General features: G+C 41.7%; 2 protein-coding genes across 8 annotated transcripts in view; both read right to left on the reverse strand.

Moving 5' to 3' along the window:
* Window positions 1-27502, reverse strand: part of hoxb3a (homeobox B3a) — a 58726-nt gene that overhangs the window by 17778 nt on the left and 13446 nt on the right. The window contains exons 1-2 of one of the 7 annotated variants that reach the window (XM_042086922.1): window positions 19271-19377; window positions 10641-10853 (exon numbers count right to left, since the gene is read on the reverse strand). The gene's annotated coding sequence lies outside the window, so the exon portion shown is untranslated. Of the gene's footprint in view, window positions 1-780; window positions 937-962; window positions 3958-5576; window positions 5723-10640; window positions 10857-19270; window positions 19378-27502 lie in introns of those variants that run through there. The other 6 variants (XM_042086921.1, XM_042086918.1, XM_042086916.1 and 3 more) reach the window with 6 other exon arrangements.
* Window positions 12283-27251, reverse strand: hoxb4a (homeobox B4a). The gene is made up of 3 exons (XM_042086935.1): window positions 27164-27251; window positions 14966-15396; window positions 12283-14019 (listed from the first exon to the last, which is right to left on the reverse strand). The coding sequence occupies exons 1-3, from the start codon at window positions 27190-27192 to the stop codon at window positions 13700-13702; spliced, it is 780 nt and encodes a 259-aa protein (XP_041942869.1). The 5' UTR covers window positions 27193-27251; the 3' UTR covers window positions 12283-13699.

A 27502-nucleotide genomic window follows, 5' to 3' on the forward strand; every position in this document is an offset into this window, starting at 1 on the left:
ATTTTCTGGGTCTAACGCAGTTGGGCATGTTACGTCTGAGTAGCTTACATGACCTCTTCAATGTGTTCCACATTCTATCAAGGTTATGGCCTCTATGTTCAACGCCATAGCGAGATATGATGAGGGTGTAACTGAATTTAACATATGTAAAAAAAAAAAATAATAATAACCCCACTTCCATGTGTGTGATCTTCAGAGTTATAGAGGAAATCTCCAAGTGTGTTTACATGTGTTATACGCAGCATGACCCAGCAAAACTTTGGGGAAGATAATAATTCAACATAAACGTCCCAGGGAGAGGGGGGGGGGGGCAAATTCGGATTACTGGCATCACTTTATACTACTGTGGTGCCTTGTTTTAGGTTTGTTAGGGAAAAAATAACAAAAATAAATGCCAAATGTGAGGTTATCGCCAGGCTTGAATTTTGGGGGATTCCTGCAGCGCAGATTGGGACAAAAAAGCGATTCCAAATTGAGAGCTGCTAGAGTAAGCAATCCGTTGTCGGGGTCATAAATCATGGACACATGCGTCTTCTTTTTACACCCTTGCTGCAAGATCCATTCACTTAGTTCAACTCACCCAGCAGGTCTACACTTAAGGCTAACTAACTTGTGTCGTCTCATAAAACTTTAGGCGGCTTGGACAGACAGAGCTCAACAGAAGATAACTAAAAAGGAATCCAGGAGGTTCATAGAGGAGGGAGGAAAAGATACAATGAGTTAAGAGAGAGAGAGATAGAAGGGAAATGAGTAAGCTACACCTTCCGCCGCTTTGGTTACCTATTTGAGGGCATCTGTCTTCGGTTCTAGAAAGACAAAAAAGTTTGCGAGCTTGGGCACACCCAAGGATGGCTCCTGCCTCGGTCACACAACGGATAATTAATGACTTGTCTGCAGGACTGCTTTGGACACTCAAAGAAGAGTCCAGGCACCCGGCGTCAGTTGAAGCCTGCAAACCTTACCTGACTTCCAGCACTCCTCTCGGTCCCGTAAAAATGGATAGGCGCGTGTTTAGGGACTTTATGTTCAAGACACGCATGGAATACTTGCTTTGTTTGTTTCTCTGTTACCTTGGACGCACTAATTCTCACGGTATGCTACAGTTGGCATGGTTGTTTGCTGATCTCCACGAGAAAATCAACTAGAAACAACAGCAGTAACGCGTTTTGAATCCACTAGCCCATCTTGACAAATGCAAATGATTTACGTACTAAGACACGCGCGCACACACGTTGGAGCACTACGCAGGCAGAGGACCTGTCCGAACGCCTCCGAAAACACGGCTTTTGCTCCCCTGAATTCCGCGCTCCGACAGCGGCGTGTGATTCACCGGGCTCAGCAGTTGTCAACAGGCGAAAGATTCCACCTCTACCTTCTAACTCTTTTTCTGTCTCTGCTAGCGTGGAGCAGGGAGGATTGACACGGTGAACTAGTGAACCAGTGGACTGACAGGACACACAGGGTGGAGAAGGCAGCGGGGTTCGTCTATCCAATAGGGAACTACAAGGCTCCATGGCCGACACATGGGCCATATGGCCATTACAACCTGCGGGCTTCTACAAGGGTGAACGCGGTCAACCTCATTCCGATAGCTGTCCATTTCCTGACAAATTCCTGTTCTCTTTATACGTTTTCGGCAGTCCTATTAGTTCGCGAATAACACTAGAATATATTTTTACGCACAAAAAAAGAATAAAAGATCACTTCATTCCGATACTGGAGCGGATAATTTAAATGGATTTAATGCGAAGTTACCTTTTTGGGCACTATTTGGCAATATTATCATTCCCCTTTAAATGTTCAAACCTACTTAACTTTGTTTGCAAATGAGTCTTTTGTGTGTACATATGTAGTCTACCCACGCAACAAGATCCCCACGAGTGCCCTTTTTCTCTGGTTTTCTTTCTGTCTTTCACACACACACACACACACACACACACACACACACACACACACACACACACACACACACTAACAAAAGCGGGCAGAAAGGAGATACATCGTCTACAGTTCAATTATAGCGATTCAGAAGTGCAATGATAGTATCCGCGCTATTCTTAGCCATCGCACATAAAAAGCTACTCGTTCTCCCGTACATTTCCGGCTCGATGCTCTTATCGCTGCTCTCCATGCTTCTCAAGCCGGTGAAAACCCTCCGCGCAGTCGCTGGATACCTTTTCGCCGGTCATTTTTCATGCGCTTTCAATCGCTGCTCTCTTAGACCGTTATAAATTAGCGTGAGGTTTCGTATTGATTTATTTCCAAACTGGTAATCATTCCTGCATTACGAGGCAGGGGAACACCTGGCAAACCGGCCCCCTGCCCTCTTCTGCAGGGGAACACAGACGCTTAGAGACAGGTCTTGCACTTTTACCACCCCAATTACAGAAAAAATAGTTGCCAAAATAGCAGGGATGTGGGTGTTTAGAGGAATACTCAGATATGTTGGTATATATTCCGATTATAACGAAAGATATGATAGGTATGTGGTCAAATCAAGCCTAATGCTTTCAATCTTATACAGTCAGCCATTATTACGGATTTTGCCTTTGGGGTAAACAATTCTGAATCATCACAGTGCTTTGTATTCTCCATTTGGAGAACCACTATAAGTCAGAAATACTGTAGATATGTAAGACTTTTCCGATGGTTGACTGATAGCTTTTGTGCCTTTTCTCAAAATGTGACTACGTCATTACAAAGAATATTGTTTTATTCGAAAGCATGTTCTATATTAGCCTATTATTGCCATGCACAAAGCTTGGCCCAATAGGCCCAATATATAAGAACTATGCGGGGTCTCCTCGACTTTTCATTTCGAGTGTGTGTGTGTGTGTGTGTGTGTGTGTGTGTGTGTGTGCATTTTATTTCATATACCAATTTATGTATTTTTGTCTACATTTGTATGCATATTTATGAGTTTTGCCTAGATTTTGTCGTTGAATATTGATCATTCTAATAATAAATAATAATTTTACCAAGCATGCAAACTGTGTGCTGCTTACACTCTTGATCTAATATGGTCGGCTAATGAATGAGAGCAACCAATTATAAAGAATCGAAATACTTGCACAGTTTTTTAGTAGCGTCCATGCTTTAGTTGTGAACATTTAGAACCATACAATATGGCTGCCATACGTGGATGTATTGTTCCAAGTGGTGGGAAGATTAGTTTACATTGTCTCCTCTAGAGCGTAGGATTACTACACTGTTGTCTAACATTTAAACGACAAACAAACAAGACCCCCCCCCCCCCCATACCCACAGAAACGGTAGCAGACGTAGGCCACTTTAACCAAAGCACGGTTTCAATTATAGGACCTATTCAAGGATTACTTGTGTTAAACTACTTGATTACTTGTGTTAAACAGTCTATAGCCAACGTTTAGATAACGTTTGATCTTTTATGTCGAATGATGATGTTACATTCTTTTAGATGGGAAGGGTTTTCCCATTCATATCATGCCGTGTTTTGCCTGACGTATGCAAATTCGCATGAATTATATATTGCATCTTTAGTTATATAGCCTATAAAGATTTCAGGGCATTTAAACGCAGCAAATAATTCTGGGTTTATATATTAATGAAACAGTAGCCTGGACGCTGTGCTGCTGAGTGATCCTTTAGCCTTGTGTTCAGGGCTGATATGGGCTACTGCCTCTCTGTTAGAATCCAACGGCCTGTCTTATGATGGCGTTTTGAATCATTCATTCCACTCACCACTGTCATTGAATTGTGAAATCAGATATGAGGCGGTTTTAGTGAGCTCGAGTGATGTCCTGTGTGAAAATGTCTTCTCTTCTCTCCCCCTGCGTGTCCACCGAAATGAGCTTGGATATTGTTTTTGACACAGCGCCGGGCAACGAGAAGCGCCGCTGGAATTATACATTTTGAAAGTGCTGCCCCTCGCTGCTGCTCCCATTAATATTTGATGGGATCCACAGAGTTCTTCTAATTTTGCTATACAAAGGTTTACACTACCAAGGCGGAGAGGAAGACCAGGAGGCAACCACACAAAATAATACTTGTCATTATGTGAGATTCATACAAATGTTATTTGAAATTGTTATTAATATTAGACAGAATATTGGTTCTAGTAGCATACGTATATCTCTAGTACTGATGGGCTATTGACATTATGATACAATGCCTTGTTTTTGAGAGAAAATAAAGAATAAAGTGAATAACTATAAAAGCTACGCCTCTCCTCTTATTATGTTGTCTAGAGAGGTAATGCCCACTATAGCATCACCGTACCGTACAAATATTGCCGCCTAGCCAAAATAACATTAACGCGTCATAAACTAGATTTACCACTCTTGGAGCCACACGTTTTGTAAACCTCCCCCTCCTCTCAGGTAGCAAAGGCTCCACAATGAGCTGGATAAATTAGACTGATGGTGCTTGAGCACCCGGCTGGGGTTATTTATGACCTTTTTTTCTACAAAAGTCCTGCACATAGTTGATACATACGCCTGTTGGAATAAAAACTAAAACTGCTGCCATGAAAGCTATACGACAAGGTTTAGAAACATCTATATTATCTCTGGTAACGTCGAGTTTCATTCGGGTCTGTTACAAGTTTCCCACGGATCTGGAAGAAACAGACCAAAATCTTCGATTATCTCAGAACAAAATCAGTTAATCCTTCCTGGACTGTGCGTATTGAAACTCAGTAGGTCGTTTTAACTGTTCAGCAACGTTCTTCTGAAGCCTCTTCTACTAAGGTTGCCTTCCAATTAAGTTTTTCCTCCTGTGTCGCAAAAAGAGTTACAACCCAGGTATGTAACCTCTGGCTATAAATCTCCAGGCGGGCTCTGGCGCTTTTATGAGATTTACATGGCGACGAGGCGTTCCCGTTTTGGCAAATTTAAACAAATCTTCCCTTAATTGGTAATTGTATATGCAGTAACTCAAGACCTGCAGCTCCTTAGCCTTTATATTAGCTTCAGAGCCATTGCATGTAAATCTCCCGCGATAATCAACTCGAGGTCGAGAATGGGAAGAAAAAGGAGTGTTTCGCCCGCTGCGGAGGATGGCAAGAGGGCCGGCAAGTAGCGAGGAGCCAGGGGTCTCTTCCTCATTCCCGTGTATCATCGCTCGCTCATCATTTTCCCAGCGAAATGATTTATCGCAGAGACGGTCATAAACAACACAACTCCCTCACAAACACACAATGGCAGCCCCGCTGCCACTGACACACAAATCACTATAAATCAAGCGAAGTAGCTGAATGAAAATAGGAGAGGGACATGCTGTGGAAAGGAAGGAGATGGGATGGGGGACAGTGAGAATCCTTTACCGCTTAAAAAAGAAAATATACAGCATGATATCAATGGAGCACAAGTGCAAATCTATGACATGTAATATCAGTCCTGTTACCACAACCGAAGTCAAACAATGGGATGGGGTTTGAGACGTGCATGCACGATGACAAGGTATGGCAAAATGAATATTTTTTGACATATTTACCACAATATCACAAACGGCAAATAATTCATGGACTCGGGCAAGCCCGGAACGTTGCAGCAATGTACGCGCATGGAAGTGGCGTCCCCCGTTTCCGCTATACTCACAATGTCCACACGCTGAGGTGCTCCCGTCCAATTTTGTTTTATTGCAGCCTCCGCGTGTGTCTGTGCCTCTCTTTTTTTCCTCCGCTATAGGGCTTGTTTTTAAAAGGACAGTTGAATTTCACGTCAGACACAGGGAGACCATGTCTGCGATATTCCTGACGAATACATATCTATTCTGCAACCACTGCATTAATTATTTAATGAATCACGTGACCACGAGGGGGATGGGGGTGACTCTCCTTGCAAGCTCGCGGGACCACTCTACCTCAGCGGTACAGACACTCACTTTTATCTTGATTTTCTTTGAACATAAATGTATAAGAAAATAAAATGATACATCACCGTTTTCCGACCTGAAGCTGCTGGCGAAATAACTTATGTATTGGCAGTTATGGTAAGTATTAGTAGTGTCATAACCACGTTCTGAATGAACTCGAACTAAGAGAAACTTGGATATCTATTTTGCTTTCTTATGTCTATATTTTCATAAACCTGTATAATTTCGATACATATTTACGATATCTAAACATTACGTCCATAGTTTTTTACTGGTGTCTTAAGAAGTGCAAGTCTTGTAAAGGTTTTCATCTTGTTATCGCTTCGTGCTCAGTGTAATGTCATCTTGTCTTTTCTATGTCTCTAATTGAATTAAAGTTTGCAAAGCAATTGAAACTATGTAGTCATTTTCTGCACTAAATCATTGTAGGCTGGACTCCAGTTCGTGTTAATATCACTGGATTACGGAAAGTTTCATAAACACCATTATTATACTGGCTCCTTTGTGCTCATGCATGATGTTACAGTTTTTGAAAGATATGTAAGATTTTACGCGTGCACTTCTGATGCGTTTGGTCCCAACTCAAAGTGCACTGTGATCTTCTTGTGGACTCTAAATGATGGTTATAGCCCATAGCAAAAGGGAGTTCATTTTCACGGGGACCGAGAGAGATAGGCTTTTAGACAGGTAGCACGCGGCAAAGGGTGAGTTTAGCAGAGACCCCGCCGTGAGCTCTTAGCAACAATAGTTTTTTTCCTACACTGAGGCACAGCCACGCTGGGTAGACTATAACAGAGCAGAACAATGGACCTAGGGCTGTGTAGAAGCAACGAGTCGACAGAAGACTCTCCTGAAGGTCAAACAATAGCTCGACTTGGTGTGCTTCAAAATCTCAGAGACTTCTACATTGCATTGCATTGCATTGCATTGCCTTGCCTTGCCTTGCCTTGCCTTTCCCTTTCTCTCTTTCACGTAAACAGAAGCAAAACAGCTTAGGGGGAGATAACAAGGAGGAGGGGAAAACAAGACTCACTTTCATCCCACAGAAAGTAATCACTATCAAACGCAATTACACTAAATATTCTGGGGGAAAGCCAACAGCACTAGGATAAGCTACGATAAGCTTTGTTTGCAACTGAAACCAACATCACGCTGGTTCTATCAAGGCGTTGAATGATCCCTAATGTTTGGACCGAAAGAGCAATGGGAAAAAGGTGCAATAGTGAAATTATAAATATTTTAATCATTCGTTAAACATATCTCGTCTATATGCAGACAAACCTGATGTAATGTCATTGGCTACGATTTTGGATTGGGTGACATCCCTAACGCGCCCTTGAAATGCCACAGTAGGCTATACTTATTATTGTGTGTATTGTGTATTTACCGTCATGTGAATAGAGACATGTGTTTCATCAATTCGTGGTATCAAAACGTGGAATGGCTATGTCATTTTAATCAATCAAACTAGTCTAACATTAATGCTATTAATTGCTGAGAATACATTCATTACAAAAATACAGTAGGCCTAGTAATTACCAATAGCGTTCAACTGTTCAATTCAAGTAATTACAAAATGGTTTAGAATCACGAAAATCACTATACTCACTATACTCTATACTCACTATACAGATCTTTGCAGGAATGGGTGGTACATATATGGGAAATATTGCATGGGACATTTTAGATAGACATAGTATGTACACTATATTTACTGACAATGAAAATACAACAATGACGCGGGGGAAAAAATCACTCCCAAATCGACATTCATTACATCCTCATTCTATGGGTAATGCAGCTACAACTAGGCTACTGCTACTTCCATAACTGCTATTGCTATACAAGCCTATGACTAGTTCTAAAATTAGTTACCTAATAATAATAATAATAATAATAATAATAATAATAATAATGATAATGATAATAGAACAGTCAGTGTAAATTGCTTTTGAACAGTGTCGCTGTAAACATAACCCTTTGCTGAAGGCTTGGTTTACACAGGCGAATGGAGAATGATTTACGGGCCGAACATCTCTTCTTTTATTGTGGACCGTAAATCTGTCAAACCCGGCAGGGCGCGCGTAGTCCGATTTGAAATATATTCTGAAAGAGACGCACTCCCTCCACAGGCAAACAGCAAGCGAGTGTGTGTCCTCACCTAACATTAGTAGGCTAATATTTTTTTGGAACAGCTGGGTCACTGACCAATGTTTGATATTTAGCTGAATGTAGGCTACTGATTTTTGTTTTGTTTTGTTGCATTGCAGAAAGAAAAGTAATTCCTTGCCATTTTTCTTTGTTTTTCACGTCGGCTGACACAATCATGCACTTTGAATACATTATTTTAGTCCTGTATTATAGTCCTGTGTTTTAGTAACATAGGTCGCCAAAGGATATCCCTAGCCGGCTAGTGCTTATAGCAAACGGGCGTATCTCTAAAATATTAAAACTAAATGTAAAATGCTCAATTAAACGTGCTATCTATTTGATCAATAAATGGCTATTTATCTATTCAGTCAGATGTTCTCTCTCTCTCTGTGCTGGCATTGTCGAATCTAACTCTGTCTTTTTAGCAAGTTAATTATTGATAGGGCATGAGCACAATCACAATTGTGCGTCTGCTGCACTGAAATTAAGTTAGCCATTAAAAGATTTTGAAAGGCTATAGACTACAACCTAAGCTAACCTACTACTGTTGGCATTTAAAAAAAAGGTCGTTACACCATTATTTGTATGACGTAGCCTACCATCGAAATATCACGCGAAGACGAGTAATGTGTTAATAACAATGTAGTAGCTTTTTATTAAGTGTGGGGTAGGGGGATAGTGGCTGTGGTAACATTTAGTCTCTCCTTTACTTAATATGTGTCCCTTGTAAAAAAAAAAAAAAAAAAGACAGTCTAGCCCTGGCGCACGGAGCTCGCGTGCGTTGGTCATATATCTGTGCTGACTGCACGGCGCTGACCTCCGATCCTCGCCTTTGCACAATAATAATTCAGCTGTGCGCACAGGACTATTTGTTTCGCAATTAGCAGTGTGTGAGCTAAAACAGGCCACACTTCGGGCCAATTTACCAGGCCTTCCAACACATCTTTCAAGGAAGCAGAGAGGATGCAGTGGAAAATGAGAGAATGGGCGAGGAGATACCTCGGTATTTATAGCCAAATAACCATTACATTTAGGGCAGTAGATTCCTCTTAGCGAAAGAAATCATTGTAGTTGTAACACAGCCTATAATCTGTGGAGACTGTCTAGGGTTCAGGAGAATTACAAAACCTTGCAGCAAAGCAAGGCAGGGGCTGCACCGTCAATCTACAGCACCATGGCAACCAAAAACTTTGGATGAATCAGAGAGAAGAGGTCTAGGCAAGGCCACGGCCTGTGTTTTCTTAAGGCCCCATCAGTTTATTCGAGTGTCTTAGCAGAGAGATAGTGTGTGCCCTGAGGCTACAGTGGCCAGGCCGCGGTGTTATGACTACCTCGCCCCGGGGTTGGGCCGAAAATGTAACCCGGAGCCATGTCCAGTCTGCAGAGGGTCAAGGGTTTCGAGGGGGGTCAGTCTGTGCCTTCGCAACGGACCTAATCGGTCAGAAAAACGTGTCCCCTGGTTGAACTCTGCGAGGCCATTTTGCTGTCCACTACAACCATCGATTCCCAGCACTTTCCTCGATACTCTGTTCTATATTTTTACCATTTGTTTTAGGCTTTGCCACGCACCAGGTCTCGCAAGTCTGAAGTGGACACTGGAACCACTGGCCCGAACGCCTGTCATTTTTCTGATACTCGCTTGAGATTGATTATTGTGGGGTTAAACGCCGGTGAATATATCGGAAGCATCCGTGCACATCTAAGTACACACATTCGCAATTACATGAAGCAATTTGTGGCCAGTGGGTTGTGTTTTTTTTTCTTTAAATCGTTTCTCTAATCTAGCTCCTTTGTTCGTTTAAGTTTATGTTTCACCTATTCCGGAATCAAGTCATTAGGCACTAACACAATGCAAATACCTTTCCAAATCAATTCATATATTAGTAACATCGTATTGCATAACATGCTATTATCACAATATACACATAATCAAATACATAATGACTTTGAAAGTCATTTCCTGATGTCTCTCATAAGTGTTTATTGTGAGCACACTGCATGCACCAAAAACATGGCCTGTAATATTTACACCCAGACCTACATGCGCACACATACACACACACACACACACACACACACACCTTGAATCACAACCAGATTTCCCCAGCAACCACCAGAATCTGTCACTTAACACACACAAAAATACGCTTTCCATATACTGCAAACCACATGAAAACACACACACACACACACACCAACCATCAACATCTCACATATATGCACGTTAACCTAGAAGTAAGCATGCATACGTAGGCCTAAACTATAAACACGTGCGCCCACACCAGCAAAGAAACACACACAAACACACACACAAACGCAAACACACGCTTTCTCTCTCTCTCCCCGCTATCTCTCTCTCTCCTAGGTGAAAGAGTCAAAGACAACAAAACAGTTGCACAGTTTGCACATGTTTCTCACGAAAACAAAGTGTGCCATGCACGGTGTCATCCAAACTCAAAACAAGTAAGCAAACCCACACAACAGCCGGCCTTCACAAATCCCCTATGTCACAGCAGCCATAAAAGTCACTTGTCCCCCGGCCACAACAAATGCTTGCCCGATACCCGACTGTGAAACTCAGGGCCATAAAGTAATAAAACCCTAAAGTAAACCAAAACGAAACAAAATGCCTTTACCTTCGTCGCTGCCATCACGCATCCTGCGAAGATTCTCACTTGCGTTAAAATTTCACTGGTTTTGCTGCTTTTCCTAGGCTGATTTTTTTTCCTTGAGGCATGACTTAGTTGAATAGAAGGTGGTGTTGAGATGTTAGGGAGGGTGGAGGGGGATATCTTCAAGTGTCTTCCAAGATTTGACTCCCCTCCTAGCAGAAGGCCCATGCAGTTGTGCTGCTGAATGACAATAGAAAAGAAGTGTGTAAAAAGAAGCGGTGATTAATGATTTTTCTGTATAATTCTCACATTTTTCTTGGGCTCTGTCCACAAATAATGGCGGTGAACTTTCGGGCCCCCTAAGAAATCTGTTCTCTCCTATTCATACGTCGGTGGCAGAAGGCTTTTTTGATATTGAGGATAAGAATAGGATTCCAAGGTGCACATTGTATCAGATGCCACACGCAGAAGGCATTCATTTCACAAGGCGAGTGCCTGTGGGCCTTTCTTGTAAGGAGATAAATGGTCACGGGAACCGATCATCTTGCCATGTAAATGTCCCATGTCCGAATTTAAAATATCATAACATTTGGACATAAGAAGACCAGCTATTGTATCTTAAGTTAAGGCCCTTTTTATGACAACAAGTAGGCTACCTTACATGTTTGGATGAAAATGTGTTTTCTTTGTAGAGTTAAAATACATTTTAATGCTCTCAAAAGATAGCCTATACCTTGAAAGGAGAACTAGATGAGCTCAGAGCCTGCAGAGTGTCTTTTGGTGTTTCGTTGACTAGACACATCTTGGCTTGTTGAAGAGTGTGACGTTTGTAATATTGCTGGGGCATTTCATAAATAAAGGAAAGAAAACAGATAAATGGATAGAGGGCTCCATGTGGCGGGAGGGTCTCGCCGATATCAAGGAGCGAGTAATAGAAAATCTTCTTGGTGCCACGGAATGCTAGCAGACCAATTTGAGGCCACACTTTTGTTTAAAGTTCAACGCCGGCAAACGGAATGTTATTTTCTCCTGCTCTATATTTTCGATACCTGCTCTAAGAAAAGAAAATGAAAATTAATACAAGGGCCGCGCCTTCCAAAAGAAGCCATTTGTCTTCTTGATTATCTATTTGGTTGTCAGGGTTTGAGCTATGGCACCGGCCCGCTCCTTTGTAATATAAAAAACACACAGCGCACCGGCGAGCAGCCGAGAAAACTGTTGTGCAAAAATTACACTCATTAAAGCATTAAAAGCCCACGAGCCGAGAAACAATTTTACTTGTTTCTGCCTTTTTTCAAAACAGGGATCCATACTTTAACTCCTCTCTCAGCATCGTTGAGCAGCGAGTGTGAGCACCGTTAAATTAAGGCGAGAGGAGAATGAAATGAAGGGCCTCGTGATTTAAAACGAGATTACAAGGCGTAATGTACCAGGATTACTCATGGACGCAAGATATAAATCACAATGCAGATATACACTGATATTTAAGACGGCCTGGGCTAAAAAGCAAAAAGCAAATCCTCCGTGGCTGGCCGAAATTCAATTAAAAATGTATGCTTTGGCATATATCACACTGCCTATTGGCTCTTCTTCACCACTTGACTCGTCAAAGCTTCCAAGACAGGCTTCTAGTTGCAGATGGCGACATAAGGACAGGACACAAAAGGGAAAGAGAGATGGTTTTTCGCCATTTATTAAATTTCTAGCTATTTACAAGTAACAAGGAAGACAGAGATAGAGATAGAAGTAAGCAGGGAGAGAGGACAACATACAAAATTGGGGGAATAAAATACATTTCTGTCATTTACCAGCGTCAAGACTGATCTTTGGAATGTAAAAAAGAAAGACATAAAAGGTAAATACCCAAATGGCACAGGGCGAGAAGAAAAGCGTGAGAGAAAAATAAAGAGGGGAGAAAGAAAGACAAGAGACATGTGCGCGTGTTTATGTGCCTGAAAAGGCGTAGAGTCAAGAGAATAAACGCTAAAATAAATGTGTATATTCAGTCATGCAAATATACGCACCCCTTATCTCTGAACAACCCTGGCCACATATTGACTTAAATTATACATTTCACTTACAAGAAATGAATAAGTACTTATTGCAGATACTTGTCATGTAAGTCAAACGAGTTCAAATCTGTCACTTCATTAAAACAAGACAACAAAAAATCAACACAATTACAATTGAGGTAATTCACACAGTACTTAGCAGTGCTCTGTTATAAATGATTTGCGATGTACCAGGTTTTGGTTCTTAGCATATAGCTATGTCCAGCTTAATGAAATTGCAATGACCTTCCCCTGTTTCCGAAAGAACGTCTCCTTTATATTTCCCCGATTATTTCAAATATATGATAATTAGATATTGAAAATAAGCGGGGGTAACAGTCCCTGTACATACTAAACGATAGATGCGTTTCACTATCGTTCCAAGGCTTCTTGCCATTGCATCCTTGAAGAATACAACAAAAAATAACAATAATTAAAATAAAAAGGTAAAATCTGAGATATTTCAAGGAAAATGAACTTCATATTTGGGCAGCCGTGCTCGTTGTATTTTCTGAACGGAAGGCAGAAAAGGGCAGTAAGAAAACGGCTCTTGACGAAACAAGGAGACTCATTTATTAAACAGAACGCTAGACGTCGAGGTAATGGGCAGGCCTACGGTTCATCCTTTGTACCGCAGAGTAAACATGACAAATGGGACCGAGTTTGGCGTGATTAAAGATGAAACGCGGATCCATCTTCACCAAATCTGAAAACTATCTGCCGCCTTCTGTTCTAATAGAGGGGGAGAGAGAACAAGAGGGGCCCGGGGTAAAAGAGGGAACTGGATCGAGAGAGAACACATCTGTGGAAGTGTTTGTATTTGGACTCTTTGCCCCTCTCTCTTTCTCTGGCTTAGAATCGGACATATTTTCTTCTTCTTCCTTTCCTTAACCCTCTCGTGTAACATCCCTGTCAGTGAATAAAGAGATGGAGAACGGGCAGAGCCGCATGGCTAAAATCCACGCGTGCCCCTCCAGACACTGTGGTTTCACAAAGTGCGTTTATTTCTGAATGGGTATGGAGGGAGGTTGGCTATAGGCTGGGTGGGGGTCCGCTGGTCCGACTCTGTGAACTCCCCAGTGTCGAGACTCCGCTTGGGTTTGTATTGGAGGAGCTACTGGACCTTATCTTGGTGTTAGGCAGCTTGTGGTCCTTCTTCCACTTCATACGTCGGTTCTGGAACCAAATCTTTATCTGACGTTCCGAGAGGCATAGGGTGTGGGCTATCTCCACCCTGCGCCTGCGGGTCAGATAGCGGTTGTAGTGGAACTCCTTTTCCAGTTCCAGAACTTGTTGTCTTGTGTAGGCTGTGCGGGAGCGCTTGGGTTCACCTCCTGAATAATTTGGGCTTACTGTTGAGAGAGAAAGCCATACATTACTCTACAACTAACCCGCTTGAAAAAGCATGCAAACAGCCATAAACACATAACATGCGTAAAATGTAATCACTGACTGGTGATATATATTCACAAAAGTGTTCCATCCAAACGCTAGATCCAAATACAACAGCGCTGCATGCAAAAGACGAATGATCATAGTCTATGTGGTAGCCTAGGTTATTTCTGTCAGGGGGGCCAGAGGCATACAATGACGTGCACAATCAGGGCAATCCACACAGAATGTATGAATTCATGTTAAATGTGTGGGCATGTCATAAAACGCTAAAAACATGTGTGCAGCACATAGAAGTACACTGCAACACAGTACACCAAAAGTATTATATGACAATTCTATTTTTGTGATCTCGCTGTGCAGTGTAGACGTGCTGATGGCGGGTGACTTTGGAACACTCGTATTTGTCCTCGTCTAATTGCACTCTAGTTCTCGAAGCACTCACTAATTATTGCAGAATAATACTCTTTACCTATAATATAGTTGAACTGTTTGCCTAACCATTAGTGGTTTATGGCTTTAACTATAAATATGAATATTTCAGCTTCCATAAAACTTTTACCTCACAATAGAGAAGTGACAGCGAAGAGTACACGTTTATGCATCCAGCCACTTAAAATCAAATTACGAACGCATAAAACTTAACTTATGGGTTTCTTGAGCCGTAATAAAACCTACCCTTGTAGAAATTAGAAAGGGAAGGTTGCATAGACTTCAAAGGTAGTTGGCAAAGAAGTGCAATAAAAATTTATGGAGGGTGTAATTATATTGCCCCTACAAACAGCCGATCGTAAATCTCGACAGAGCGCTACCTCACAAGGGGAGCAATAGATTTAACACCGGACATTCAAGCTTCCTAACTTGGTGAAGTGTAGTAGCAGAGAGGTAGAAGTTAACAGCACTTACCAATGTTTACGTGGACTTTTTTCATCCAGGGATACACCACGGGATCCTTGCGTGAGCTGGCCGATGAAGTGCTTTGGTTAATGGGGTTCTGGCCACAAGCGGGCGGAGGGCTTGGAGTTACGGAGTCGCAATGATGGCTTTGCTCGGGTAGAGGAGTTGAGAGTCCGGTTGGTGGTAAGACGTGACTCCTCGGCGACATAACCACTGCGGGCTGCCCCGGACCCTGGCACGACGTGTAAGGCGGGTCGACACAACCCGACCGCTGGTGGTAGATCGACTCATGTTGGAACGCAGGCTCTTGCCTCTGGGCGCCGTAGTAATCCGGGGAGTGACTGGGCAGGTAGTCACTCTGGGAGTATTCCTCGCAGGGTGGAAACTTCGGGTCCACATAGTTGGAGTTGATCAAATAGGAACTCATGGCCATTAATTTCCTTGAATTGCACACAAAATATACTAAAATTTATATCTATCCCTTTACTCGTTTTCCTGTTTTGTAGAACCCTCCTACTTTCTGTCAAGTGAACAAAGTTAAGGATCCATGTGACAGCAGTAGCCAATCGCGTGGATCCCTCCAATTCCCGGATAAGGAAATGGGATTAGCCAGAACGGACCCCGCACATCATCCGTGCATAGTTTGTGACATTCAGATGTTTTATATTTTTTATGATAGCACGCGGAAGATAGTCAACCAAGAGAATCAAAACAATAACAAACGAAAGCTTATAAGTCTACAATGCGTGACGCATTTTCCCGACAGTTTTACGTCTGCATGGACGACTTTCAAGTCCCCCTCCCTACTCCACCACAATTCGTTAGGAAAAACTCGCGCATGGGCTATGCAGCTCGCACATATCCAGTAACGATATTTAAGGTATTCTGGAGTTTTTCTTTTTTGGCTTGTTCTGGAAAAGAAGTGCCTGGGAAAGTGATGCAGAGGAGCAACCCCGGCCAAGCCCTTAAATGCGCTCGCTAATAATGCACGGGCAATGTCTCTGGCGTGAGCAGCGTACAGCGGAAGACTGTCAGAGATTAATCTGGGCTTGTTTGAGATCGATAGAAAATTCATCAACTAATTCAGGTTACAAAGCCTCCTAAATCACAGCAAGACCTTTTGCATTCAAGCAAGTAGGCAGTTAGAACCATCAAAGAATAGCGCTCATTCTGCACATGCATTTACACACCTTGCATGGCAATTGGAAGTGCAACCCCAAAGAAGTTGAATCTAACATCTACCCTCGGTAGGCACATCTCTCCACAATGCTGGAAGGTCATTAAGAGTACATATCGAATTTATATCAAGTGGATATCGCGCTGAAACATGTTTTGTTGTTTCAATCGAAGACATCAAAATCGAAAGCTGGTGGAGCAGCCACCAGAGCGCCTCATTAAAGGGACAATCGCTGCATTTTATGCAACTAGAATGAGGGAAAACACGTGTTCAATAATAAATACACCATAACCCCCCAGCATGTCTTCACAAAATAAGGGAGAGAAAAATGTCACCTCATACATGTTCATTTTTTTTATTTTTTTACACAGAATAACAAGGCCTATAACAAATAAAGCATTGAAGTCGTTGAACGTCTTCGGCGTAGCGTATATATCAACTACATACTCCCCTAGATACGAATTTGTGACTGTGTGTCTTTTCACACAAATCCGGATCTACAGGGTATATATAGATGACAGGTATCTCCTTAACAGGTATGGAACAGGGCCGCACACCTTGACCACTGGCAGTCAAGGTGCAGCACCTGAGTTGGTCTGCCTTCAAGTGCATCTATTGTCTCCTTCATTTCGGTGACGGGTGCTTTGCAAACAGACAATAGGCTTTAAACAGACTGCATTTTCGAAGTTTACCCTCAGGATACACCAGACAACATTATCAGTTGATCTTGAAAAAAAAAAGAAACACAGCTCCTTCCGGAGATCTACACAGCCACACGAATAACTTGCGTTTCAAAGTAAAGTAGTTTTAGCATTCAGCAGCTCCGTTGTTATCATCGATTCATATTTATAAATATAACTTCTTTGATAGAGCCATTCGCAGCATCGGACTTCCATCGGACCATCGGAGAATGGGAAAGGTCCAGAATAAAAAAAGACCGTCAGAGAGCGAGTGCGAGATCATGTAAAATGCGAATGAGCAGGTTGTGCGATAGCACAATCATATATCTTTACCACGATGCATATTTCCAGTTTTCACAACACAAATACAGCGTGAATGTGCATTGGTTTGAAACGGCAGGTATAAGGAAAGATTGGGAGAGTGGGAATGGGAAATGATGGGAAATAATGCATATGGCTTTTATGGCAGGTCACTCCAATTTGCAGCTGGCTGCTTAACACCACTCAAACGGAGTACGTATCCGGAGATGAGGGGTATAAAACCATAAAATATTCACAGAGGAAGAAATGGCAGCCTCCTGACACATCCTCAAAGCACCAAACAAACATTTTATGACCCTTTTAACAAGTTTTCTTCTCTTGTTCCAAGCACCCAGCACTCCATTTCGATTTTAGACCGTATTGGAAAAAGAAGCCTTAAACTCAGCCTATGGATTACTCAATTCCCTTCCTCACAAGGATCCAGAAAAACCCACCATAGACACAGAAATTACAGTGACTTTTTTTGTTGTGATATCATCTGTAAAAAGGTAAGCTTTGACATGGTTGAAAAGACGGCTAAATCAAACGTATAGTGCAGAGAGAAGGGCAGCTGTGTGTAGAATGGTAACTCAAAAAATGGAACGACTGAAAACTTCATCTTTTCTGAGAATAGACATGTATACATACCACCTTCATTGCAAATGAGGAAAAAGGGATTAAATTGATTTTAAAACTCTATGATGTACAAGGTAGTATTTCGGATACTGTAGATTAATTACAAATTCAGAATTGAACTTTAACAGTAAAACGTCTCTTTGTGCATAGTCAACATCATATATAACAAAGGATGTCCTGACCGCAAACCCAAAGACTTTCGTTCAACATAATTTGCAGGGGGAACTAAATTAACCTTTTTATTTTTTTGCGAATTGAAAACAAAGAGGAGTACATGAAGAGATCAAACCAGGTGACAGAATATGTAATTCACTGTGTAGAATATATTTTCACAGAATCGAAAAAAATCAAAATAATCGATATTTCATTTGTTTCTCTTTTAAACACGAAAGGCAAAATTATTTATACCTTGTTTAGGCCTTACTGCTATCGATATGTGTAGTATATGTATTCATGTTTGCAGCTCGTGCTTTAACTGCTCTTCAAAATCACTGTTGTCCCCAAGTAGGCAGTAGAAATGACAAAAATCACACCTCAAAACTTTTACACGACAAATCCAGTTTTCAGCAAAAAGTGGAGGGGCAGATAAAACTAATAAGTGGTTGAAACGGGTTCTAAAAACCTACCGGTTAATGTTTCTTTGTTCTCATTTCAGTTGGATCTACTGATATATAGGCTACACATGTATTAACATAGAAATATGCCAAAATCCGTCCTAGATTAATGTAAAAGTGGTGGTATTAAAATGGTGAAATCGAATGTTTTCTGAAAAAGCCATGTGTCTATATTTTCGTTTAATTTCCTGGGTAGATAAAAATAAAGCTCAGGCCATCAATAAAATCTGTAGCACCCCTAGCGTCTGCATAGCCTATTCTACGGCCTACTAATTTCTCAAATAGGCCCGAGCAATCAAGTGAACACAATAGTTCTGAAATCGCCCTTTTCTTTCCTTGACTCGTTCTTCTCTTTTGTCCCTGATATAAATTGATTGTCAGTGTCGAATAAAATGGCCAGCCCTGCCAGGCACAGTGGACTTGCAACTATAAGAAAATGTATATAAACTTTACATTTTGCTGCACTTTCTATAGGAATAGCCATTATTTACTACTATAAGAAAGTAGCATGAAGCTTAGCAGTGGAGGAGAAAGTTTAGCCTTGCTGTCCACTCTAACCCTTTCACCCCCCGGTGTCCACGACCTCGCCTTCACCCCAGGCACCATCCCCTTAACGCGGCATAGGGACCCACCACCATCTGCCTCATTATGGGGTTAATGTGTACACCGCCAGCCATTCAAAGAACCCAGGCAGAAACTATAGCCAAGGTAAATATTCACTACACTAGCTCCACACACAACTCAACAACGAGCGGCACCGTGGGGCCCGAATTCAGCACAGAACTCCGGTGGGAGAGGAGGGGGGCACCCGTGGACTCGCTGCACAGCAAGAACACGTGGTCCGCCCAGGCAAGCACCTGCCGGAGAACGCCACATATGTAAATGAAGCGCCGATTTCTTTACTTACTTCTCTCCACGCATCCATTTCACTCCGTGCTCGGGACTTCTGTCTCCTCGATCTTTTTTGCCCGTCCGCCGCGCAAACGAGTGTACTTGCTCTCGCCCCGGTTTATTTTCGAGTCTCCTCGAGCCCATTATTTCCCTGTCGCCGTGGCTTTAACCCCTCCGCCGCCCCCTTCCCCTTTCTTCAGCGCCACAGGTTTAGCCCATGACCTCGCCGTGATACCTTTGTGCGTGAAACTCCTTCTCATTTCCGCGGGTCCCTCTAGATCCGCTCCAACAACCACAGCAACAATGGGCAGGCGGACATAAGATCGTCCAAAACGGTGCAAGCCAATCTTCAACGAGCATACTACGCTTGCCATAAGAGGAAGAAAAATATGCGATAAAACAGCTTGAGATCAACTTCATCTGCCAGAGCTGAGGTGCCGGCTGTCCTTTGTCGCTTAGCCTAGCAAACGGCGACAAGAGAGGCTATCCCTGCGCTCTATGCAACCGTTTCCCTCCTAATACATCTAAAAAATAAAATGCCCCATAACTCCTCCGCTGATGTGGACGCCACAATACCATCGAACGCTTTAAGGCATTTTGTTGTGGACTCTCAAGTTTTCGTATTAATCTCGCACTTTGGCAGTCTTTGTTAAACAGCGAGGCGTGTCACGAGTCCGTACATTTTAATATTTGTTAGACGCAGTGACCTGCGATTCACCCCGGCTCAGGGTCTCTCCCACTCGCAAGTTCTATAGTAGTAATGCATGCATAGCTTGCTCGGTCATATTGAATTGTGCCCAGGTCATTACTTTGAAGAAAAATGACTTTGGAAGGGGGGTTCATTCAAAAAGGCTTTCCGAGCCAGCAAACAAATCAAGCATAGACCATTTCTTAATTTTCTGTGTGCATAAATGAAATGTTGTGGGAAAGCTGGGCAGCATTTGATGTTGACCTAAGATGAAACTGCTGATTTTTAAGCAAATATATAAGAGAATATTTTTTTTACTACGAACATAAATAGGCTACATTGTTCTTTAAAAAAATTGACGTGATGTTTTTAAATATTATTTGTAGCCTACTCATTCTTTTAATTAGCTATGAAGGTATAAGACGTCAACATGCACAAATATAGCCTACAATTAATTCATCCTCAGTAAAATAATGCAAGAAGCGCGTAGTAGTAAAGGAATAGGTTTATCGGTCTTTTGTGACACCATCTGTGCATGGTGTTTTGGTCTTCAAAATATCTTAAACACTTTACATTAGCCTTAAGGGGAAAGTATGGCTGTTTAATTTGGTAGTAGTCTAACTGTTACTCAGGAAAACTGTTTACATTTAAATATAATTTTACAACTGCAGTTTATCCCGTGCAAAATCCAGATATTAAAATGTTGGACAATGCACTGCCTGGCAACGGCAAATGTTACAATGGAATTGAGATGAATTCAGTGAACTCCGAGTGAACTCCAATTGCGACGTGTTTTCTAATACAATTATTCACCACTTATGCACTTTGTTTTACACAATACCGTCCCAGAGAATCATACTATCCCAGAAACCACCATTAGACCCAATCTTTGTGCCAATAATGTAATTATTTGTTTACTGAATTATGCATTTTCCTTCTCTCTGCGTTGAGGGCGTCTGTGCAGTGCACGTTCACGAAAGTCAATCACCAGAGAATGAAGTTTGCATCCTAAGTTTTTATTTTTATGCCAAGCTTATGTTTATATTATTTTGCTCGCAAGGATAGACCTATAAGTAGGCTACTATACATCTGTTGAGATTCAAGATTTCTTAAATTTGCCATAGCTGTTTTTTGTTTTTACTAATGATTACCACTAGGTAAAATATATATGATGTCTAAGACATTATCAGCAAGAGTTGCTTCAAAAGTGCTTATAATTGTTGCATACGCATAAACGGGAGAGGATTGACATGGTGAATATAGACAGACCTTCGGTCTTCGGTATTTTCCATGACATAATAAATAAAAACAATAAATAAATAAATAAATAAACACACACACACACACACACACACACACACCTCACACACACGCACACGCACACCACACCACACCACACCACACAAACACACACACGTAGTGTGAGTGGCAAGTAGTACGTCGTGCATTATGGGACTCAAAGCACTCTAAATGATGTATAATCACTGAATTGGGTGGGGATGTATTCCGTCTTTGTTAGCCATTCTTTTTCAAAAGAATAAACGTTTTCAATGGTGTGGGGTCATCCTACGTGCAGCCTATACAATTTTGACATATTATTTCAATGACCAAGGAGGCCGTTCTGATAAGATTCAGTGAATTGGGATGATTGGCATTTTGAGGTTATTTTAAATATTTTTGTCAGGATATTATATATTATAAAGTGTACGTTACGTTAGGCCTACGTTAGGTTACTACAATAGTCTATTTTATCTAGCTATTGGTTTCGCTAGTTAGCCTATTCTATGACAGGATAGGGGGTAAAGTCGACAACTAGTATCACTATCTTTATTTTTACCTTGTTTTTATTCTTTCCCAAAGTTAATTTTGCAGTGCCGCCATGTAGTAGGCCTATAGCCTATTAAACTATCTGAAACGATTTGATGATTGTTTGTTGATGTTTTCAAACTGGAAGACCTAAGCAGAAAAAACAAAAAACATTTTGTAGTTGGCTAGTATTCAACAAATCATGGCCTGGGCCAAGGGCATGCTACTCTGTAAATGCGTTGTTATGGTGCTTTAGTGCATGTAACAAATAGCCTATCTTGCTGATTACTGGTTATTTTCATTAGGTGTAAATTAATTCACATATAGCCACACCAAGATGCGACAGAAACTTGATTTCAGGAGTCACTGAAGCCATCGGCCAAGTAGGAACCATCGGTTGTCGTTGTTGCATTGCAATGACCTCACACGGCGGGAGAGCAAACACCTGCATTATGAATAGGAGAAGCCCAATGTCACCCAATCCTTCCGTTTAGTTCTTCGGTCTGTGCGGCCATTTCTCTGTTTCTCTCTGCCTGTTTGGTGAGCGCGAGGGGCTTGCACTGTCACACCGCGAAGGTCAGCCCTCCACCTCAACCCCCTTTTCTCGCTATCATTTCTCTCATCTTTGCGCATGAGACAATCTGTGGCTCTTCACTCCCCCGCCCGGAGCTTCTCTCTCCTTTCAGTCACTCCCCTCCCTCCTCTCTCTCTCGCTCTCCCACTTTGCCATTGACATCCAGCAATTGGTCTACAGAGTCGACAGCCGAGTCACGCACGACGTAAACTTTTGACCCCTCAACTCTGTGACCCCGAGCTTCTACGCAGCCATTCTAACGAGGATAGATTCACCTTCACTTGCTTCAGGCTAACGTGTAGAATAAAGAGAGGAGACGTTGTGATATGACTGCTTACGGCCATTTTACATTCAGCGACGCACGTTGTAGCCTATTGCATCTCTTACTAGCGAGGAAACACAAGCGACATTTGGTTGCACATGGTTCTTAGGCTACCGTAAACCTTTCCCGCACGCATGTATCGTGACTAAAGTCTTACACTACCACCTCGGATCATGGATTAAAACGAATCTAGCTGTATAGAACCGTATGCGTGCATTACATTTTCAACTGCAATATTCTGGTAAGGCGAGGTTGTTCTGCAGGAAGAGATATTCCTTCTGAAGCTGTGAACTTTGGTCTAAAGCGGGCTCTGCTGGCCATGGAAGAGCGTTGCATCTAGTTTTCTATCACTTCTCCCAGGGAGAAAACTAGGGCAGAAATAAAATACATATGAGGTATTTGAATTAGCCATCGAACTTGGTTGCACATTACTTCGTTGGAGACAATCCTCTACAATTATGTTATCTCCACCCATATATTAAACGTATCCATTCTCGCCCCGTGGTGTTGTTTTACAGTGGTGTAGTTTTTTGCGTTAAAACCCGAAGAAGACAGTATAGGCCTATGTACAATAATTATGTTGTTTTTCTAGATTGCCATGCGCAAAAGACCAAAACCTGGTCAAATAACACACTCACTATTTAGTTAGGCTTGATTAAATCAAAATACACCTACATCCGATCGAAATTGATGTTTGATAAATAGCCAAAGAATTGATTACGCCTCAACCAAAACATAACCAGCCTTATTTGTTTGTGTCTATTATTATTATTATCATTATTTTCAAGTATATTATTATTATTATTGCTGTTGTTATCATCATTATAGGCATATCGCAAGCTTAATAATAATATTTGAAATTGTTATTGCGGCAATTATGTTGGAAGCGTTTAGTTTCGTAACTGTCAAAGGAGTCAAAAATATTGTCTCATCTTTTGATATCAGAATGATCCATAAAAAAAACATGTAGGCTACCGCCACATCGGAAGTATAGCGTTATAGACGTGATTGAAGCTTAGCCTAAATATTTCCTCAAAACAGTCTTTCTTAATATAGCCTATTATTATTTATTTATAAAAACAAACGATCTAATCTCCTACAAGAAGTCTTTCGAACAAGGACTGGGAATTTATGACTGTTTGGTCTTCAAGCACTGCAGAAAACACATCCGTTGGGTTCAGCACCAAATAATGAATAAAAAAGACAAGAATCGCTGGTGTTGCCTATACGCAGTGGGGTGCACTGGACTGATATTGGGGATGTGGGATGTTTTCGTTGTCCGTCCTCGCGCATGTAATGCTTAGTGAATCGGATGCAGAAGAGGAAAGAGAGAGGGGTAAATAAATACATTTTCTGACAGCCTCCCTTTCTCCCCCTCTGGAGGGATAAACATCGAGTGGCCCATGTGATGAGCTCGCTGTTTGTTTGAGCGCGTGCGCCGAAGCGCTACGCGCGTCTGCTGACCTCTGGATGATCCCGTGCTCATGCATTATAGATGAGATATACGCGCAAAGATTACCCCTATCAATATGCAGAACACATTACGAGGTTAAAATGGCAATTTAAACGTTTGAAACGACGGCATAAAAATCTGTTCGATCTGTCCCTGAAATTCAAGCCTACGTCAATTTGATATTTTGCTTGACCATTGGCACGTTATTTTAATTATGCATAACAAAACAATGAATCTATACAGTGCAATAAACAGGCAATATTCAATAGTATCAATATATTGCACCGACTGCATATGGTGTTTAACTGCGTTCAATAGAGCCTGAAGGTCAGCACTGTGACAACTGTAAAATGTTGACGTTCAAAGCACAAATACTTCTCAGATCCAACGATTTAATTTTCCCCACAGCTATAGTACAGACATTCTTTGCAGACTGGCTAGGCCTACCTAAGTGTGTTGCAAGGGTAAATTTTGCTATAGACTACCATGATCCCAACCCACCCAAGCAAATACATTCTGACGCACAAACACACCTTACATTGAATTTGCCGTCGCCTAGTTACTCACCGACACACCTAAACATGTTAGGCCCGAATGAGATCTGTAGGCTATGCGTTTCAGACGACGCCAGGCAAAGCTAGTTTTACACAAACTTTTGGATGTGAAGGGTCCAGGGCGATGAACTCGGATGGGGATTCTAAAAAAGGCCAACATGGAGGAGTTTGGTAGAGGCCTTGGTCCTTCCCACTATATCAGTGACAAGGAAACCGATGAAAAATTATATAGAACGCCTTGCCTCTCCTCGCGACTAGAGATCTGCCTTCCTGTTTACCACATGAAACTTCCTCATTCTGTTGCGCGCACAACACACATGCACACACACACACACAGACAAACACACACACACAGACAAACACACACACACAGACACACACACACACACACACACACACACACACCAAACTATTCGAGCCTGAAGGGGATGTAATTTTGATTTCCCTTCAAGCTTATTTTATTTCAGACTAGAAGGCCTAGGCCTAAACTGAGCCAAATATTTGACTAATAACATTTAATGCAGGAGACATTTGCAGTTGTTTTAAAATACTAAACATCTCCAACATTTCAACAGCAATTCACCTTTCCTTAGTCGTTATGTCATCACACAAGTCACTTAGGTAAATTCTATACTAGCCTCCTTAGAAAGTACAGTGTGTAGGTTGCTTGAGCTCTCACACAACAGCCGTAAACTCTCGCTGACCCCGGCAAGAATGAATTGATTTATTAACAGATGGTACCATGTCAGATTTACCCTAAATGCCATGTCGGCTGGCCTACCTAGGATTCAGTATCCAAAAAGAGCGAAATTATCGACACAAGCAACTGGCTGTGCAGAACATAACACACAACAGAAAGAGTAGCCTATTTATTTTATTTTATTTTATCGCCTTGCAGAGAATGGAAAATGTGTAAAATAGGCCTAACCTACATCCGCAACATTTTCTTAATGAGGAAAGAAACAACAAGAGGGAGAGAGAGAGAGAGAGAGAGAGAGCGAGAGAGAAATAATGGCAAAGAGAAAGAAAGAAAAAGACCATTGCATAACTGCGGTTGCTAAATTTATGTAATGACTTGTAGATAAACGAGATAAGCTACCAAGGGTTCTCCAATCCAGCAACTGAGTTTATGCCTGGGCATAAAGCGGCGCAAGGAAACCACAGACTTCTTTTTGCGGTTGTTGTTAATGTTGGATAACATTAATAGTCACATCAATGACAGTCCTATGCTCTTATTACTGGAGTGCTACCACTAGTGAAGTGCTGTTTTTAAAGAGGGGTCTCTTTGCGCGGTGCTGAGTGGAATCTAATGGTATACAGTTCCGAACTTTACACTCGATTTGAACTCAGCTGGGCCTACATGTAAGAGTCATGATGACAAAAACATTAAACAGTTTATATGATAGGTGTAATTAAATCATATGAAGATCCCCTGTGATATGTGAGCTTTGTCCTAGCTTTATCCAAGCTATTTTAGGTGAACGTGAGCTTTTCCTTGCAGACTCGTAGACACTTTTATACAAATGTCGAGAGTCGCGGTAGGCCTATCCAGTGTGTTGTTAATCACACGTTTCCCTTTTGGAAATACTTGGGCGGAGTTGGAACAAAGATGTGCTTGTCGAATTGTGAGTGTGTATGTGTGTGTAGGGTGGGGGTGAATGTGATACACTGAGTGAGAAAAAGTGTGTTCGTTTGTGAAACAGAGAGAGATAGTGTCAGAGTGGAATTATTTCCAGAATGTTAATTTTAAGAAGTTGCATGGCAGTAACTTTACTCAGTCCGCATAATTTCCTAACAACTAGCGACAGTGAACTGTCTAATTAACACAGCCAATAGACAAAATACATCTACAAAAAAGTAGAATATTTCACGAAATTGAAACTTGAATTTAAAACATTATGCTAGACTAGGCTACCCTTTGACTTAATTGGTAGTCTGATGTCTGAAACTATTATTTAATAGCAGGTGTGAATTCCAGTAAACATCAGAGTCGCCAGGTATCTCATAGGTCTATTTCGTTCAATTTAGAGCCTAGGTTTTTGCTGTTTTGTGAACGGCAAGTGATTTTTACATAAGGTAGACTAATAAAGGCCATCAGAACTATATCCGTAGCGATTTAAATGACATTTAGCATCAGTATTGCTTTGCGAAGTTGTTTTGATGGGCATATCATATTCATATAGGCTAACCTGTTCATTTATAAATCCAACGCACATTTCTATGACAGAGTAACCTAATCCATAATCCAAAAGGCTAAAACAAACCATCTCAAAATTTACCATGACCATAAATAGCCTATTATGTTTTTTTACCCTCGTATCTCTATGCAGGCGCGTTTATACAAATCTGCAAGACGCACAAAAGTCCAGTGCTTCATCAGCAGTAACAGCTTTCATTGCCCTGTGACAGTGGGGCGAAATGAATTGCCCCCCACTATCTGATTCAGTGTCCCTCTCCTCCCAACCTCACCCTGAGACCAAATGACCGAGCAATAGGCTTAATCTGAACTTACTTCATGTACGCATAATCCATAATCCACATTTCCTTGAAAGTAGAACCAGAGAGGAGACATTATACGGACCAGGCGCGGGCACTGCAGTGGCCTACCAGACTGCTCTTACCATCGCAACTGACCCTTTAGAATCCCTTCGAAGCAGTTAAACCGTCACTTGCATTCTAGAATGTGAAATATATAGTACATTGTCAACTCCCCAAAACCATAAAACTAACTTTATGGACCCCACGTGACTTTTGAGAGCCAGTAAGGGGTATCTGTCTGTGGCCTGGGCGATTTTTACGATCTAACTTCAAGATAAAATGCTCATCCGTTTGACATGTAAATGTCATAGCT

Source organism: Alosa sapidissima, chromosome 3 (assembly GCF_018492685.1).
Source record: "Alosa sapidissima isolate fAloSap1 chromosome 3, fAloSap1.pri, whole genome shotgun sequence".
In the NCBI taxonomy this organism is placed as follows: domain Eukaryota; kingdom Metazoa; phylum Chordata; class Actinopteri; order Clupeiformes; family Clupeidae; genus Alosa; species Alosa sapidissima.